The following is a 19,297-nucleotide window of genomic DNA, read 5'->3' on the forward strand; positions in this document are numbered from 1 at the left end:
TTTCTGTTTTTTGTCAATAAATACAATCCTTTGTTGAGCACACCTACCTCCATGCCTGCTTCCACATGTCCATCTTCACAAACGTGACAACCTGACTTTTACTAAGGAATTTTAAAACAATAATATTAAAACCGAAAGGTCTCACAAACCCTATATATCGGGTCACTGAATGTGAGAGGATGTGGAAGTAAAGCGACTGCGTGGAAAAAAGAGGAGATCGGAAGGATGATGAATATATAAAAACACATCTGCTCAATATCTACAAATTGTATAACTTTAAAAGCGGTTTTACAAAGGGAGGCGACCTCCAGAGTGGGTCTCGTAAGAAAACAAATATGGTTTATTATCAATGTGATAGAAATGAAAGCACAGGACAATTCAAAGTAAGTCTAGCCATTTACGCACCATGACAACAGCTTGAGAAATAAATTAAATAACAAAACAAAAAAGAACACTGGGTGAGTCCTTCTGTCTCCACCCGATGGCGACACATTTCACAAATAGGGTGGGCCCCCAAGAAATGTATACACATTCCATCTGTTCATAACTAAATTATTTCTTCCTTCTTTAGAGACTAATGAACCTAATGAAGGCTGCCAGACTTGACTTTGAAGAAAATGCTACTGGAAGTCTAAAAACCAAGTAAAAGTGCAAAGACAACTCTGAAGGGAGTTTAACAAAGAACTATCAACAAGAGTTAGCATTACTCGAATTAGAGAGAAGTTTGGCGCTGTAAGGTTTTAACATTTCTTATACTGATATCTGACTCCAAAGACACTTCCCGTGTCTAGTGTAATCCCTTACAGAAGCCGGAGAAGTTATTGAGCCGAGTATAGTCCACATGTTATTTTATTTAGCCGAATCAAAGAGTTGAACATATCGGATCTTTCTTCCTTGCCAATTACAATCGTGTGTAGAAAGAGAGCGACGGGGGCTCCCGGGTTGCCCACTTTTATGACGTATAGCGATGAAATGTTCACGCCCCATGACCAAGCCTCTGGCTGATTGGTCCGCGCCGTGTCGATGCAAATTTCCCAACCATGATTGAAGAATGGGAGAAGGGTGATAGGTCATTGCCCTACCCCCCAGGCGAGGTGATAAATCATTGTTATCTGCACAGACGGAAACCAAAGACACTTTCCAAAGCAAAGAGGTTTAGGAAATTTACTCAAGGCTGAGGTCAAACTTAGGACAAGTATTTTTGAGTATAAGTGGAATAAAACAGCGTATAAAATAGTACATAACTTCAGCGCTGATGGATCTTATCAGGACATCCATGAGAAGCGACCAGAAGACCGAGTACATTGAAACATCCTTCTAAAGAAGGAAAATTACTGGTAATGTTTCATAGAAGCCCAATAAAGTCTTTGCAGCAAGCATTGAGAGCATGCACTCATCTTGGAATGTAACTTTTTCATTGACACTTCATACGGACAGATGGTTTAGAAAGGTCTACCTCATGATTAGCTTGCCGCAAAGACTTTTTGGGACTTGGTTGAATGTGTATACATTTCTTGAGGGCACCCTGTAGCCCTACTCCAAAATGGCTGGCACCTATTTACAAAAACAGCCATTTTGAATCAATATAAATAAATATTTACACACACAAATGAACCCCTCCCTTTGCCTTGCCGACAAATCTGTTTCACAGATTTTCATACTCACGATACTTTTGCCGCACGGTGACAAACACAAGCACACAAAGTCCGCCGTCCGGATGCCGGAGCAGAACAAAAAAGGATGAAGGCCGTACCCAGCATATCCTCGAGAAGATAACGAGATCTACAAGGTTTCATTTCCTCTGCTTTTCCTCCTTCTCCTTGCTGTCTCCGTGCCGACTAGCGGGGTTGTTGAGGAACATCTTGTCCAATCCTTTGAGGGCCTCGGTGAGGTAGTTCTGGAGAGCCGTGAGCGCGGCGCAGATGGCTGGCGAGCCGAATCCGTGCGTGATGAAAGAGAAGTGGGAGAGGCAGCTTTGGATACCGGGCTCCAGGATAGGGGAAGGCCGGGAGTTGCCCAGGGGAGTCCTGTCCTGGGCCAGCAGGTCTGTAAATTCCTTGCACAGCTGTCTGTAGGGGAGACAAACACCAAGAAGACTGAAGTTGTATATCAGGTTGCATATCCTCGCGAGATTAGCGTATCTTGGCAAGTTTTAGTCATCATAATGCATGACTTCTAACACTACTGCAGATCGGTGGAAGATAGCTAACTTTTGTTGTTTATTAACCGATTAACAGGATGGCCTCGGGGTGCTGTGTTGTAGTTTAGCAACAGCGGAGTGGATGTTGTCACACGCTAGGCCAAAAGTTCGATGTCCCTGCTACAGATGGAAATCTTTGTGCCCAGGGTTACACCACCACGTGAGTCCGCCTCCTCTCCGCTTCCCGCAGGCTTTTGTGTCTCTGTCTGCCCTAACAGCGCTGAAGCCGGGTAGCTCCACGTTAGCATCTGGGACGCTAGACGTGAGCCACGTTTCCGTAAAACACAGCAAACTGCACTCCCTGTACGCTTTGATGTTTTTCACCGGCAGAGCCAGTTCGTCGGACTTATTTGGTAGAGAGTTCACATTTCCCATGATTACGGACGGTACCGAAGGCTTATATTGCCACTAACCGCTTAGCCTTAGCTCCGGCTCTGCATCGACGATAGGGCCCCCTCATCACGCCGGCATGAGAATTCTTCAGGGCAAGGAGTTGATTCCTCGAATAAACGCATTTTTGTGCGTTAAAACCCATAACCATAGGATAGAAAGTAATCCAAAGTGTAGTTGTCAAACGGGACGAAAAACACCAAAGATAGAAGCAGACAATAAAAACAATAAATCACAAAAAGAGCGAAATAACACGGAGCTGCTGGAAGGGCTGCCGCTCGCGGCGGCGCCTATGATGTCTATGTAGTATATGCAGTATACAAAAGGACAAAGCGTGTTTCGCTGCCACCTACTGATATGGATGAATCTTAAAACTGATCACCAGCAAGTCACCAGCAAAGATGAAAACATCGGTATGCTTTTTTTTTCAATTTCCTGCGCACTAGATGAGGTCTCGCGGCATATTGGTTAAAAAAAATAATCAAATTTCTAATTTAAGTCCATAGAACTTGCCGTTATTGAATGTGTCCACTGGATCTTGCCACTGGAAAAGCACCCCCTGTAGCTGTATTTGCTGACTACTATAAATCTGTCATGGTTTGGTGCCTATTGTCGCTCCTCTTCTCCAAGAGACAGCAGTATTACCCGGTTTTCAAGTCCCCCGCACTAGTTATTTTCATATCGCTTTGGAAACTGGTAAATACAAACATCAGTTTTCGTTGAGTTTCAGGCCGAATTTTCATTCGAGGGTTCTCGGTAGCTTCTCATTTACAACACACGCATACAATTCAGGCCTAAGGGTAGCAGCACGGCGGCGATTGAGTGACAGCCGGCACAGGCTGAGCCCAGCTGGGGTTAGTTGAGTAGAGCGGAGAAGACTCCACCCGGGGCTACACTTGCGGCCGCCCTCACTCTTGTTTTCTCATGACTTGAAACACTTGACTGATAAATAATGAATCTGTTGCAGGGGCCTCCGACACGGTGCAGGGGGGTGGAGAAACTGGTCCTGGAGATGGATCCGATTTTGTCATTTTTATACATAAATATGCTGTCCCAGTCTGGTGCGGGGATTATAATTCATGAGTTTGTTACCTCTTGTCTCCATTACTGTAATGTCCTACTCTCTGGTCTCCCGAAGTCTAGCATCAATAGCCTGTAGCTGGTACAAAATCCTGCAGTGAGGATTTTAACTAAGACAAGAAAGTTGGATTGCACTAATAATACAAAAATACTACGGAAATTCTACTATGGAAATACTACAGAAATGTGACAAAAATACAACAGAAGTGCCATAAAATACTTCTGTGGAAATAATACAAAAATACTACAGAAATGCTACAGACATACTATTATGGAAATACTACAAACATACTAAATAAATGCTACAAAAATAATACTATGGAAATAACACAAAAAATCAGCCCTTTAAGACTTCTTGTGATTAAGGGCTATACAAATAAATATGACTTGACTTGACACTACCCCAATTTTAGCTAACCTGCATTGGCTTCCTGATCGCTTAAGATGTTATTTTAAGGTTCTGTCGGTAGTATATATGCATGAACTTGTTCCCTCATATCTTTCAGATTTAATGTCCCCTTATGTTCCGGTCCGGAGCCTTCGCTCTGAAAACGCTGGTCTACTATTGATCCCAAGGGCCAAGAAGAAATCCACAGGTTCCTAGAGCGTTCTCCATTCGGGCCCCGGTGACATGGGATACTCAACCCTCTGAGATTCCATCAGCCTTAGTAGAACTGAGGCTTAAAATACAATTTTATTCTATAGCTTATGAATAACCTATAAAGTACTTCATGTTGACAATATCTGTGTATTGTTTGTTAATGCTACATCTATTCCAACCTGGTCATCGTAGAAAGGGGATTACCTCATGTGCGGTCCCTTCTCAAGGTTTATTCATTTTCCTCATGCTGAGGTTTTTGAGTTTTTCCTTGCCCTCATGTAGGTCTCAGATCAGGGGATGGTGTAATAATAGTATGTAGTTTGCAATAGTCTGTGGTCTGTGGAGCCCTTTGAGAGTCCTTGTGATTAAGGGCTAACATATAAACATGACTTGACATGACTGAGGTTTTTGAGTTTTTCCTTGCCCTCATCTAGGTCTTAGATCAGGGGATGTCATAATAGTCTGTAGTTTGCAATAGTCCGTGCAGCCCTTTGACACTCCTTGTGATTAAGGACGTCACAAATAAACATGACTTGACCTGACTGAGGTTTTTGAGTTTTTCCTTCCCCTAATGTAGGTTTTAGATCAGGGTATGGTGTCATAATAGTCTGTAGTCTGGATTGCCCTTTGAGACTCTGTGATTAAGGGCTAACATATAAACATGGCTTGACTTGACTTGACTTGACTGAGGTTTTTGAGTTTTTCCTTGCCCTCATGTAGGTTTTAGATCAGGGGATGGTGTCATAATAGTCTGTAGTTTGTAATAGTCTGTGGTCCGTGGAACCCTATGAGAGTCCTTGTGATGAAGAGCTATACAAATATACATATGGAATTATATGGAAATTATTATTATTATATGGAAAAACTACCAAATACAACAGAGAGAGTACAACAAAACTACAACAGTAATACTACAAAAATACTGTAATAATACAAAAAATAGTACAGCTATACAACCAAATATCTACTTTCAAAAAACAACAAATTCTAGGCAGCAAAAAATACTACAATGGAAATACGACATGAAATTACTTCAGATATACTACAAAAATAGTACAAAAATAAAACTACAGTAACACTACAAAAACTACAGAAATTCCATAACAATCCGACTTTAGAAATACTACAAAAAAAAAACACAAAAAAAAAACCTACAGTAATACTTGAAAACAAAATAACAAATTATATGCTTAAAATAGGGACTTCATATACTATTTTGCTGAAATTTGAAGAAAGTAATCTTTTTAAAAGAAGTATAACATGTCACACGCGGCCCCCGACCCAAAATAGTTGCCCACCCCTGGAGTAGAACACAGTACGAGTTCTAGTAGGTATACAAATGATCAAGTAATAGGGTTCCCCGAATCTCAAATTGCCTAGATGAAATGACTTTAGCCAGAAATAAAACGAGTTTATGTTCGAAGTACTTCCAGGAAGCCCATTCCTGCTTAACAATTCAAACATCTGCACCTTATACTTGTTTACAGGTTAAAGACACGCATATCCATCCAAATGTCATTGCATGCTCCCTCAGGCCATCCTTCAAAATGTTTCAGGACCGCACAGGTTATAATAACAGGATCCCCTAATCTGAAACCAACATGCGGGCAAGGGAAAACTCAAAAATCTCAGCATGAGGAAAATAAGAAACCTTGAGAAGGGGCCTCACAAGTGGTAATCCCCCTTCCCGGATGACCAGGGTAGAATAGATTTAGCATTCGGTAACAGTACACAAAACATAGTCGACATCAATAAAAAGAAATCATGGGTCATATGTTGAAATTTGTCTAAAAAGTCAATGACAGCAACATGTGACTTGACTTGACTGGTCGCCGCCATGTATGTCTGGCAACTTGCTGCTACGCTGTGCTTATTTGGCTTTGGTTTGCATTAGACAAAATACAGTATTATTTTTGTGGTATTTCCATAGTACATTTGATGTAGTACATCTGTAGTATTTTTGTAGTATTTCTGTTGTTATATTTCTGTCATTGTATTTTTGTAGTATTTTTTTCGTAATTTTTCTGTTGTAGTATTTTTTTATTTTAGTATTCGTCGAGTGGTATGTTTGTATTATTTCTCTCCTGGAGAGGGAGGGGTGCTAGCAGGCTGTACTTGCCCAAGACACAGCAAAGGAAATGGTGCTCCTACGATCATAGTGGTTAAGGGATCTAACCAACCAACTAACCATTTTCATAGTGTTATTTTTGTAGTATTTCTGCTGTTGTGTTCTGTAGCTCTTCCGTACTAGTATTTTTGTAAGATTTCTGTAGTATATCTTTGGTATTTTTTGCAGTAATGTAGGTGTATTGTTGTAGTATTTCTGTAGTAGATCTCTAGTATTTTTGTAGTACTGTAGGCGTATTTTTGTAGTATTTTTATTTTAATATTTTTACAGCAGTAATTTTATATTTTAGTATTAATTTTGTGGTATTTTATAGTAATTCTGTCGTATCCTTTTACTATGAATGTAGGTTTATTTTGGTGGTATTTTTGTAGTATTTCTTCTGTGGTGTTTTGTAGTACTTCCATACTGGTGTTTTGGAGTAATTCTGTAGTATTTCTGTAGCGATTTTGTGGTACATCTTTAGTATTTTAGGTAGTACTGTAGGTGTCTTTTTGTAGTATTTTTGTGTTATTATTTTTGCAGCAGTAATTTAGTATTAATGTAGTGGCATTTTTGTATTATTTCTCTAGAAGTATTTTCATTGGTATTTCATAGTATTTTTGTAGTTTTACTGTAGTATTTCTACAGTTTGATTCTTGTAGTAATTCTGTAGTGTATTTCTAGTATTAATGCAGGTTTATTTTGGTAGCACTTTTGTTGTTGTGTTTTGTAGTACTTCCATACTAGTATTTTCTGTAGTACAACTTTAGTATTTTTGTAGTACTGTAGGTGTATTATTGTAGTATTTTGTCTTAATATTTTTGCAGCAGTGATTTTGTATTTTAGTATTACTTTAGTGGTATATTATAGTAATTCTGAAGTATCTTTGTACTATTAATGTAGGTTTATTGTGGTAGTATTTCTTTTGTTGTGTTTGGTCATACTTCCATACTGGTGTTTTGGAGTAATTCTGTAGTATTTATGTAGTATTTCTGTAGCATTTTTGTGGTACATCTTTAGTATTTTTTGTAGTACTGCAGGTGTCTTTTTGTAGTATTTTTGTGTTAATATTTTTGCAGCAGTAATTTAGTATTTTAGTATTACTTTGGTGGTATTTTTGTATTATTTCTAGTATTTTCATTGTGGCATTTTTGTAGTATTACTGTAGTATTTCTACAGTTGGATTTTTGTAGTAATTCTGTAGTATCTTTCTACAATTAATGTAAGTTTATTTTGGTAGAATTTCTGCTGTTATGTTTTGTAATATTTCCTCTATATTTGTGTTTTGTAGTATTTCTGTAGTATTTCTGTAGTGTTTTTGTTGTACACCTTTAGAAATGTTGTACTACTGTCGGCGTATTTTTTTAGTATTTTTGTCTTAATATTTTTGCAGCAGTAATTTTGTATTTTAGTATCACTTTAGTGGTATTTCTCCAAAAGTATTTTCATAGTGGTGTTTTTGGAGACATACTGTAGTATCTTTACAGTTGATTTTTTTGTAGTAATTCTGTAGTATCTTTCTAGTATTGATGTAGGTTTATTTTTGTAGTATATTGGTAGTATTTTTGCTGTTGTGTTTTGTAGTACTTCCATACTAATGTTTTTATAGTATTTCTGTCGTATTTTGTAGTACATGTTAGCAGTTTTTGTAATACTGTAGGTTTTTTTTTTAGGATATTTGTATTTTAGTATTACTGTGGTGGTATTTTTGTGTATTTCCACAATAGTATTTCTGGTTCTTCTGCAGCAGTATATCTGTAGTATTTCTATATATATTTTTCTTTTTAGAATGAAAGAATAAGATCTATCCTGTCCCTTTTTAACATTTTATTTTACAGTTTGACTTCTTCCTGATAATATTGGGGGCCAAATTGCACACACATTAAATGCACTTATTTTGAAATTCAATGTTTTAGTTTGAAACTGCATTTGCAGTTTTTCTTTAATTTACTGGTCGTTATGAAATGGAACTGAGGTAAAATAGTGATTTATGCTCACTTTGAGTCTGCAAAGTTTATATTTTTACGCCGGATTTTTAGCACTCGTTCCCGGTTGCTCAACAATTTACAGCCACAATCCAACGCTCCGTCGACTCACTTGGTGGCCAGCAGCATGTTTTTCCGGGCGTGGAGCTCGTTGGGGTCCGAGTGTTGCCGGTTGAGGTACTCGCTGACGGCTTTGGTGGGGAACTCCGTCTCGCAGATGTAGCCGAAGTCCCGAGCCAGGTGGACCGCCTCACCTGTGAACAAAGACCTCTAGTCAGGGTGGAGGTGAATAAACACCCTTTCTTGGGGTTTTCAGACTACTATTAATCCGACATGGTTTGGTGCCTGTTGTCGCTCTTCTTCTCCAAGAGATGGCAGCATTACCCTGTTTTCCAGTCCCCCTCACTATTCCTCTCTCCATTAATACTCCAGGCTCCCACCTCAACTTGTTGACTCGTTTTGATTCCTGAAGACATTCACTCGCCAAGTCAACACGCTTCTCCTCCCTCCTTTTTCAGTTCCCTCCTCGTTCCAAGTTCATCCACTCCAAGACCTGCCACTCCAACCTTCTTCTTAAAGTTACTCCCAAATCTCCCTTTTAAGATTTAAATCTTCCAGAACTTCCTCTAAAGTTCCATCATCGTTCCAAGACCTTCTTCTCCAGCCAACTTTTTAAAGGTTTTCCCAATACTCCCTTTCAAGACTTTCACCACCCCTAGACTCCCTCTAAAGTTTCCCTCTCAAGTCCTGGTCCCACTCTCCATTATCATTAGTGAAGTTTTTTTTTTGTTTCATGAATTAACGCCCCTTCTTGGGGTTTGAACACGTCCCTTGTTTTACGGCTCCTTGTGTCCTGCATTTGGGTCTGTCCGACAACTCGTGGTATAATCAACCAGAGAACATTGAAGAAACCCATTGGATTGTTTTACTTTTATTTGTAGTTTTGTTATTCATGCACAAGTCCCTAAAACTGTCATGATTACCGATGTGATGCACCTGTCTCGGACTCTCATTGGCTCCTTGTCACTATTTAAACCCACGTCCATCCAGCACCTGTTGTCAGTCCGTTTGCGAACCTCAGTGTACTCTAGGCTAGCTTTTTCAACCCTGATTCCCACCTGTTTTTGCTCCCGTCTGTTTCCCGGCTTCGACTCGTTTTTTTGATCCTGACCTTGTCTACTCTCCTCCTAGTTTTCAACTCGTTTCTGATCCCGACCACGTTTTCTGCTCTCCTGTCCCAGCTACAGACCCGTTTTTTCTGTTCCCGACACCGCCATCGCTCGCCACGGAAGTCCCACTTCCGCGTTCAGAGGGACCTGCTTCCCACAACCAGCGATCACCGGATCGTGGGGGCAACCCTTTCTTCCAATAAAACTGAGGGAAACGTAACGCAAGTGGGTCCTGTCTCCGTTCTGGTCTTGACAAAAACAAAAGGTAGGCAAATAGCTCCAAATACTGCTGTTATCGATACTGAGTACATACTTGGATCAGATTGGTACTATTGTCGTATGAGCAATACTGATATTCTTACTATCACTATAATAATATTGTGAGTTTGTCGTAAGGTTATACATAAATTATAACTTTCAAATTTGATTGTGGTTACTTGCTCTCCTGACTTTATTTTCAAAATATATTGCAATAAAAATTACCGTATTTTTGGACTATAAGGCTCATGTAATTATAAGACGGACTTTTAACATATCTCCTTGTGATTTTCTTTTACATATATAAGGCGCATCAAACTATAGGACACTTGATATTAAAACCCAAGACAAACACGTATTCCATAGAACATAAATATTAGGGCGGTTTCCTGTTGGTATTTCCTGTCCGGTATTTTTCCCGTTTATTTTGTCCTGTTTAATATCGGTTTCCAGTTTCGTTCCTGTCTAGTTTGTCCCGTTTGATTTCGATATCCTGTTTTGATATCAATCCTGTCCGTCCCGTTGTTTAATGTCGGTTTCCAGTTCCGTTCCTGTCTAGTTTGTCCTGTTTAATTTGGTTATCCTGTTTAGATATCAATCCTGTCTGACCCGTCCTGTCCGGTATCGACCCCATCCGTCCGATATATGCTCGGGCAGCTGGTATTGATCTCGTCAGCCTCTGCTTTCCTATCATTCCAAGCCAGAATGCTGCCTAACGTGCATGACTCCCCATTTCCCTTAAAATGAAAGGCTTGTGTGAAAAACATCACGCGTTTGGTTCCTGATCCTGTTCCGGTTCTTGACAATGGTAACCGTGTGTAGAATCATTTTGATGGAATTGTGGATTTCCTGTTAGGGTCTAGCGTGCCTTTGTCCACCAGAGGGCGCCTAATTCGTTTGTAATTGGGACAAGCGTGTTCAATAACTCCTACACCTATCCCTGATTAGCGTCACACTTCCTGCGGACATTTTGGACATTTCCCATTTTTCACCATCTAGATCATCATCATTTCTTCCCAGTTCATCCTAGCTTTCTGAGGTTTGTTTTTATTGCTTTTTTTGATTCAGACAGCTTTATGGAAGCAGGAAACTCACGGTACTCAAAAATAATTGGATATAATCAAAAACATACCCAAAAATGTCACGTTTACCCATTGCCCCCGATTGGCCCGGCCCGTTTGGCGCCAGCTGCGGCTCATTGTTTGATTGGCTTCCCTCCTATTTAAGCTCAGTGCTCTCACTCACCCTTTGTCAGTCCGTCAACGAACCTCTGCACCCACAAGACGTGTGTTTTGACTCTGTCCGGTTTCCTGCTTGTGTATCCTGCCCGGTATCGATCCTGCCTATCTTGTCCTGTTTAATATCGGACTCCAGTCTGCAGTGTCTGGTATCGATCCCGTCTGACGCTTCCGGTCTGATACCTTGCTACAATCTCCAGTATCAGGTATCGTTCCCATCTACCTCGTCTTGTTTGATATCGGACTCCAGTCTCCAGTGTCTGGTATCGATCCCGTCATTCTCCTCCTGTCTGATACTTTGCTACAATCTCCGGTTTTCGGTATCGATCCCGTCCGTCTCGTCCTGTCTGATATCTGTCTCCAGTCTCCTGTATCTGATATCGATCCTGTCTGTCCCGTCCTGTCCGGTATCTGCTCGTGTGTCTGGTATCGATCCTGTTCCTCCCGTCCTGTCCGGTATTGACCCCGTCTGTCCGGTATCTGCTCGTGTATCTTGTATCGATCCTGTCTGTCCCGTCCTGTCCGGTATCGACCCAGTCTGTCTGGTATCTGCTCGTGTATCTGGTATTGAACCCGTCGGTCTCTGGCTTCCTGTTGTTTCACGCCGGACTTCTCCCTTACTTCTTCCGCCCAGCGATCACCAAATGACTGCCCCATTCCCGTAAAATAAAGCGTGTGTGAGAAACGTTACGCATCTGGGTCCTTCTCCTGTTGTGGTTCTGACAAATAAAGTCCCCAAAAAACTTTCAAAAACAACAAAAAAACAAACGTCATAAAGCAGAATGGACAGGGAAAATGTGATGGTGCAAAACGAAGTTGGAAATGAAAATCAGCCTACATTGTGCCAAAATGTCCTAGGCCAATCAGGGACAGGGTGTGGGGTGATTGGAAGTGCCCTCTAGTGGCATTTCCTTAAATTACACAACCGATACCAAAAATGGCGGTATGGCCCAGCCCTACCTTCTACGAGCGAAGTCAGCAAGGTGACATTTGCAGCCTTGCGTCTCCCGGCAGGTAAATTAAGTCCGATCTTCTCTAGTTTTTCCCTCAAGCATTTTCCGCCATTTTTGGACTTTGCTCTGAGGAAACAGAGAAGAAGAAAATGTCAATATTTCAGGACAATTTTTGGGTGTATACGGGTGTTGCTATAGTTTGGGTTGGCAACTAGTTGGGTTAAGATGTGAACCTATATAATTCTTCTTATTTATGAACGAATTTACATGGAGATATCTACAGTACATGTTTCATCAAATTGGTTTTAAACTTATAAGCCTTACGTTTACTATTTAGTTTTGTAGTATTACTGTAGTTTTGTTTTATTATTACTTTTGAAGTATTTCTAAAGTATTTTTGTAGTTTCCATCAAACTCCATCTGTAGAGTATTTCCATTGAAGCATTGTTGTATTTTTGTAGGTTGAAAATTTGATATCGAAGTTTTTGTACTTCTATGGTCTTATTTTTTGTATTTTTATAGTATTTCTGGAGTATGACTGTAGTTTTGTTTTTGTAGTATTTCCATAGTGGATTTTTGTAGTGTTACGGTAGTTTTTTTTGTGGTATTTATGTTGTGAAATGAATGTGGTAGTATTGTTTTAGTATTTCTGTAGTGTTATATTGTAGATTTATTGTAATATTTCCGTAGTAGTATTTCGTCAGTACTTCCTGAGTATTTTTGTAGTATCAATATTTGGTATTTAGTTTTTAGTAGTACGGTAGTTTTATTTTTTTGTGTTTTTGCTGTATTGTTATTGTATCACTATAGTTTTATGAAAAATATTATTTTTGAAGTATTTCCATGGTATATATTTGTAATATTAATGTAGTTTTATTTTTTAGGTATTTATGTTGTAAAACGAATGTGGTAGTATTGTTTTAGTATTTCTGTAGTGTTATGTTGTAGATTTATTGTGATATTTCCGTAGTGGTATTTCGTCAGTACCTCCTTAGTATTTTTGTAGTATCAATATTTGGTATTTAGTTTTTAGTATTACGGTAGTTTTATTTTACTGTATTACGCTGTATTTCTGTAGTTGGATTGTGTATTTGTTGTAGTATTTCTGTAGTAGTATTCTGTTGCATTACTGTAGTTTTCTTTACACATTATTTTTGTAGTATGTGCATTGTAGTATTACTGTAGTTGTATTTTTGAAGTATTTCTGGTATTAAATTTCTGTCGTAGTATTCTGGTATTTTAATGTTACTCTCGTGGTACTTTTGTGGTAATATCTATAGTATTTTTTGATTTTCAATATTTTTGTAGAATTTTTGTAGTATTTCCATTGTAGCTTGAGTATTTTTTGTAACATTATTGTAGTTCAATTTTTGACGTATTTCTGGAACGATATTTCTGTCATAGGATTTCTGTATTATAGTATTACTGTAGTGGTGTTTTTGTGGTAATTCTATGTTGTTTTTTTAAATTTTCACAATGAAAGCAAAATCGGCCGGTGAGGTATCCCTTTTATCTTTCAGTGAGGTAGATAAGGTCCCTGTTTTTTGCAGTAAATTTGATATTTTTGTATTTTGTAGTAGTTTTGTTGTGTTTCTGTAGTAGTATTTTGTTGTATTACTGTAGCTTTTTAAAAAATATTATTTGTGAAGTATTTCCATAGTGTATTTCTTGTAGGATGGACGAGGAGCGAATGTTGAAGAGGATCTACAGAGCATAAGTCAATGGAAGGAGACCAAGAGGAAGGCCGCGATTGACGTGGATGGATGGGGCTATGAGTGCACTCCAGGAAAGAGAGCTAGAGCCAGGATGGGCAGGGCACCCGTATGCTGCGGCAGGGGTAAACCAGTGAAAGCTGTCGGTCCCTGCTGTTGAACAAAAGACTGTGTTATGTCACCCTGACCTGAGTGACATGGCCGCTTTCTGGTGTCCCGTTTCATCTGGAGGGACGAAAGCATGACCGACTTGGGTGCCAAGGTGCTTAACTTGTTTGGGTGTTTGGGCAATTGGGTTAGCCATGGTCCAAAAAATTCTGTGTGAGTTTTTTTTTTCCCCTTTTATTTTCTTTGTTATTGTATGTGTTTGTCTTGCTGTCGGTCACCCCTCTTGAGGGATATGACCAAGGTAGATTGATAGATGTCTAGATGTCTAGATGTCTAGATGTCTAGATAGATAGATAGATAGATAGATAGATAGATAGATAGATAGATAGATAGATAGATAGATAGATAGATAGATAGATAGATAGATAGATAGATAGATAGATAGATAGATAGATAGATAGATAGATAGATAGATAGATAGATAGATAGATGTCTAGATGTCTAGATAGATAGATGTCTAGATGTCTAGATGTCTAGATAGATAGATAGATAGATAGATAGATAGATAGATAGATAGATAGATAGATAGATAGATAGATAGATAGATAGATAGATAGAAAGAAAGAAAGAGAGAAAGAAAGATAGATAGATAGATAGATAGATAGATAGATAGATAGATAGATAGATAGATAGATAGATAGATAGATATAATATTATAGTAATATTTTGTAATATTACTGTAGTTGTATTTTTGAAGTATTTCTGGTCTTATATTTCTGTCATAGTATTTTTGTAATTTAATGTGACTGTAGCGGTATATTTGTGGTAATTCTATAGTATTTTTTTATTTTTCAGAATGAAAGCAAAATACTATACGAGGTCCCTGTTTTTTGCACTAAATTTTACATTTAGTTTGTAGTATTTTTGTTGTATTTTTTGTCGATTCGTTGTAGTTTTTTCATATTAGCGTTTTTGTCATATTTCTTTAGTATTTTTGTGATATTACTGTCGTTGTATTTTTAAAGTATTTCTGGTATTATATTTCTGTCGTAGTATTCTGGTATTTTAATGTTACTTTCATGGTACCTTTGTGGTAATTCTATAGTATTTTTTCATTTTTAGAAAGAAAGAAAATTAGTAGATAAGGTCCCCAGTTTTTTGCGTTGAATTTGATATTTAGTTTTGTAGTAATTTTGTCGTGTTTCCGTAGTAGTTTTTAGTCGTAGACACACAAAGGGACACTGGGGACAACGTGGCGCCAAAAACTCAGCTTTTCCTAGTATTGTCGTTAGTTTTGAAGTATTTTGGTTTACCATCAGTGTCTAAACATGTGCAGCAGGTGCATGGGTAGGGGGCGCACATACCTTCGCAATACTCCCCCGAGTAATGATGCGTTCAGGCACTCGGGAGGGGAGAGTCTCCTCTGCACCTCCCCGACCGTCACTTTGTATTTGGAGGTGGAGCTGAGCAGAGACAATCGACCGGGAACCGAGCAGAACAATTCATTGATGTTGACGCTCATTCCGCCCATCAGGCCGTCTTTGCCCAGCATCAAGGAACCCATGTTCTTGGGCGGCAAGGGAACTAACAAAAGGTGGAAAGAGATATTTCAGTTGAGTAGTACTTTGAGATCAATGGCGTATAAATGTGTACTGTGTTTCGGATTTAGTAATGGATTTGTGGTGCAGTTTGCGCATGATGCTGTTCCTTGGGAGAACATGATAAAATGGATGTCGTTTTCTTCTTGGATCCGGTGTCTCAAATTCACAATTGGAATTGGTGGTTTGCCGGTAGTTAGTTTGAAAGGGATGATTTGTAGTTTTTTGGTGCCGCCTAGTTGAGGGATTTGCATTTTTTTGACACAACCTGAACCTCACCTAAAGGGTTCATGACCAGAACGGAATCTGGACCCAATTTTGTTACGTTTCTCACGACTTTTATTAGGCGCGGGAAGCAAGTCGCTCTCGGATTCAGACTGTGATCCGAACACTGAAGTGGATCTTCCGTGGCGAGCGATGGCGGTGTCGGGGACGGAAAAACGGGTCAGTAGCTAGGACGGGAGAGCAAAAACGTGGTCGGGGTCCGAAAGAAGTCGTAAGCCAGAATAAGAGAGAAGACGTGGTCAGGATCAAAAACGGGTCGTAACCAGAGACAGACGGGAGCAAAAACGGGACAGGTGTGAGACAAAATGTTAAAATGTTCATATAGCATACACAATTTGAAATGATCAAAAACGTATAAAATGCTGGGAAGTTGACAGGTAGGCGGATATCAGTAACTCTTCCTCATAGTAAACTCGCATTTCATTTACTTAATATTATCTTACTTATCTTAATACTGTATTTTTTGTCAAGACCAGAACGGAGACAGGACCCACTTGCGTTACGTTTCTCTCAGTTTTATTGGAAGAAAGGAAAGGGTTGCACCACGATCTGGTGATCGCTGGACGCGGGAAGCAGGTCGCTCTGAATGCGGAAGTGGGACTCGCGTGGCAAGCGATGGCGGTGTCGGGAACGGAAAAAACGGGTCAGTAACCGCGACAGGAGAGCAAAAACGTGGTCGGGGTCAGAAGCGAGTGGTAAGCGAGGAATGGAGAGTAGACGTGGTCAGGGACAAAAAAGTCGAAAGCCGGGACAGGAGAGTAGACGTGGTCAGGGTCAAGAACGGGTCGAAGCCGGGGGACAGAGGGAGCAAAAACAGGTTGGAGTCAGGGTCGACAAAAAAGGCTTGCCTAGTGTCAACTGAGGTTTGCAGACGGACTGACAAAGGGGATTGACAGGACTGAGTTCGAATAGTAACAGGGAGCCAATCAAAACCCGAGGCAGTTGGCGCCAAAGGAGTGGGCACTAGTGATTTACATCTGTAATCATGACAAAAGGGACCTGACACGATTGTCCGCTGTCCTTTTTTTCTTCTTGTGCTTCTCCTTAATAGGATTTGTTCTATTTTTTTTCGTTTTATATATTCTTTTTGTCTTATTTTTTTGTCTCTCTTTATTCCTTTTTTACCTTTGTTTTTCTAAAAGAAAATCTGTTATTTTCTTTCTTTTCTTGCATTTTTTGTCTTTATTCTCTTGTCTTTTGTGATGGTCTTTTTTGTGTTTCTCTCTTTTCTCCTTTTATAATTTTCTTTTTTGATGTTTTTTCTCTTTTTGCTTTTTTCTCTTTTCCCTTTTTTACAGTTTTTTTCTCTCTCTTTCTTTTCTTGCATTTTTCGTCTTTATTCTGTTTTGTCTTTTTTATGTTTCTCTCTTTACTCCTTTTATAATGTTCTTTTTTGATGTTTTTTCTCTTTTTTCCTTTTTCTTTGTATTTCATTTTTCTTGTGTTTCCTCTTTTTCTTTTTCTCACTATTCCTTTTTTACTCCTGTTTTTTCTGGTTGTTTTTCCTGTTTTTTCTCTTTCTTTCCGTTTTTCGTCTTTATTCTGTTTTATCTTTTGTGTTTGTCTTCTTTTTAATTTTTTCTCCTTTATTCCTTTTTTAATTTTCTTTTTGATGTTTTTCTTTTCCTGTTTTTTGTCTCTTTTCCCCTTTATGCTCCTTTTCTTTTCCTTTTGTTTTTCCTTTTTCATTTTTTCTCCATTTATTCCTTATTTTGCTTCTTTCCTCTTTCCCTTCTTTTTGTTTTCCACTCTTCTTCCGTTTCCTTTCTTTTCTCTTTTTCACATTGAGAAGTAACTATTTTGATTACTTTAAATATCAGTCGCTTGTATTTTTCCTTGTGCTTTTTAGCACCCGTTTTTTGGTCGCAGGAGGCACTACAGGGACATCTAGTGGTCTAATACACACTGTCCCTTTTCTTGTAAGTTTTCTTTTCGGACTAATACTTAAAATGTAGCAAAGGGGAGGGGTGGGTCAGCTGCAGTTTTAAATATGTCCACTTGATGTCGCCCAAGCCAGACACCACTCGCAAAGGAACTGGGGTGGTATTTCTCTCTCTATTTTTCATTCTTTCCTGCTACCTTTCTTTTATTTTTTCTTTTCTCTCTCTCTCTCTTTCCTTTTCCCTTTCTTTTAACTCTCTCTCTCTCTCATTCTCTCTCCTTTTCCTATTTCTCTCTGTATTTTGCTATGTTCTTCTTCTTTCTCACTTTCTCATGCACACTGTTTTCCTCTCTCTTTATCACTCTGTCTTTTTCTCTTCCCTTATTCTTTTGATTTTTCTTACTCTTTTTCTTTCTGTTTCATTCTTTCATTTTGTGTATGTTTTGGTCACTTTCTCCCCTTCCTCCTTTTTCTCTCTATTGTGCTCGTTCTCTTTCTTTATCACACACACACACCATGTCTAGCCTGTTTTCTCTTTTTATCCTCTACGTCTTTCATTCTCCTTCTTTCTCCCTCTCTCTCATTCTATCTTCCTCTTTTTCTCCATCTCTCTTTCTTTCCCTTTTATATACTTTTCTAACCCTCTCGTTTTGTTTCTCTCGCTTTTCTATATCTGTCATTTGCCATTTCCTTCTTCTTCCACAATTTCTGTTTCTCACTCCCTTTCTTTCTTTCTCTCTTTCTCGTTCACTCTCTCTCTCTCTCTCTCTCTTTGTCGCTCTGTCTTTTTCTCCTCTATCGTTATTTAGACTTGTCTCCCTCATTTTTTTTCTATTTCTTTTTCTTTCTTTTCCTTTAGCTTTCTTTTACTTTAAGCTTTTCCTCCCTTTCCCCTTCTATTGCTTGCTCTCTCTCTCTCTATTGTGGTTTCTCTATTTTTCTCCCTCTCTCTCTCTTTCTCTCTTTATCACACACACTCTGTCTCCCTTGTTTTTCTCTTTTCATCCCTCTTTTTTCCATCTCTCTTTTTTCTCTATTTATTTTTGTTTTCTAATTATCTCTCTCATTCATTCTCTCTCCTATTTTTCTTTATCTCTCTGTCTACCGCAATTTCCTGCTTCTTTCTCACTTTCTCTCTTTCTCACACCCTTTTTTCTTTCTCTGCTTCCCATGTGCTTTATTTTTCTCTCTGTTTATCGCTCTGTCTTTTTCTCTTCTCTCATTCTTTGGATTTCCTCTCTCATTTTCTATTCTTTTCTCTTTCTTTTTCTGTATCTTTCTTTCATTTACTCCTTTTTCTCCCTTTCCCTCTCTATTGTGCTCTCTCTCTCTTGTGCTCTCTCTATTTCTCTCTCTTTTTTTCTCTCTTACTCGGTCTCCCTTGTTTTTTCTTTTTTCTTTGTTTGTTTGTTTGTTTCTTTCTTTTTCTCTTTCTTTCTATATCTCTTTTTCAGTCTATCTCCCTTTCTTTCTATCTCTCTCTCTCTCTTTCTCTCTCTCTTTTTCATTCTATCTCCCTTCCTTTCTTCATCTCTTCATCTAGGGTTTTAGGTTCAGAATTTCTAGCTGGTTAAAAATGTGTTTTAATTTCGGTTAAAGCCCCAGTGTGTAATATTTGCCCACTAGAGGGCACTGTTGTCCAATGGGAATGAAAACCGGGCCACAGAGAACAGCACCGCAGCAAGATCCATGACAAACAAGATGGTGACCTATCTTTGGGAATTCCACCAT

The 19,297-nt window shown here is 38.9% G+C and overlaps 1 protein-coding gene across 4 annotated transcripts in view; it reads right to left on the bottom strand.

Annotated features, from left to right (window-relative positions):
- Positions 1 to 317: 317 nt before the first annotated feature.
- tfap2b (transcription factor AP-2 beta) overlaps positions 318 to 19,297 on the bottom strand; it is a 31,047-nt gene continuing 12,067 nt past the window's right edge. For all 4 annotated transcript variants that reach the window (XM_088325115.1, XM_088325113.1, XM_088325114.1 and 1 more), the window contains 4 exons: positions 15,166 to 15,385; positions 11,989 to 12,107; positions 8,476 to 8,617; positions 318 to 2,069 (listed from right to left, as the gene is read on the bottom strand). In XM_088325115.1, the coding sequence (XP_088181241.1) occupies positions 1,793 to 2,069; positions 8,476 to 8,617; positions 11,989 to 12,107; positions 15,166 to 15,385 (758 nt within the window). In that variant the 3' untranslated portion in view covers positions 318 to 1,792. The remainder of the gene's footprint in view (positions 2,070 to 8,475; positions 8,618 to 11,988; positions 12,108 to 15,165; positions 15,386 to 19,297) is intronic.

The sequence above is a fragment of the Urocampus carinirostris genome, chromosome 20 (assembly GCF_059441175.1).
Source record: "Urocampus carinirostris isolate Australia breed hairy pipefish chromosome 20, RoL_Ucar_1.0, whole genome shotgun sequence".
Lineage (NCBI taxonomy): Eukaryota > Metazoa > Chordata > Actinopteri > Syngnathiformes > Syngnathidae > Urocampus > Urocampus carinirostris.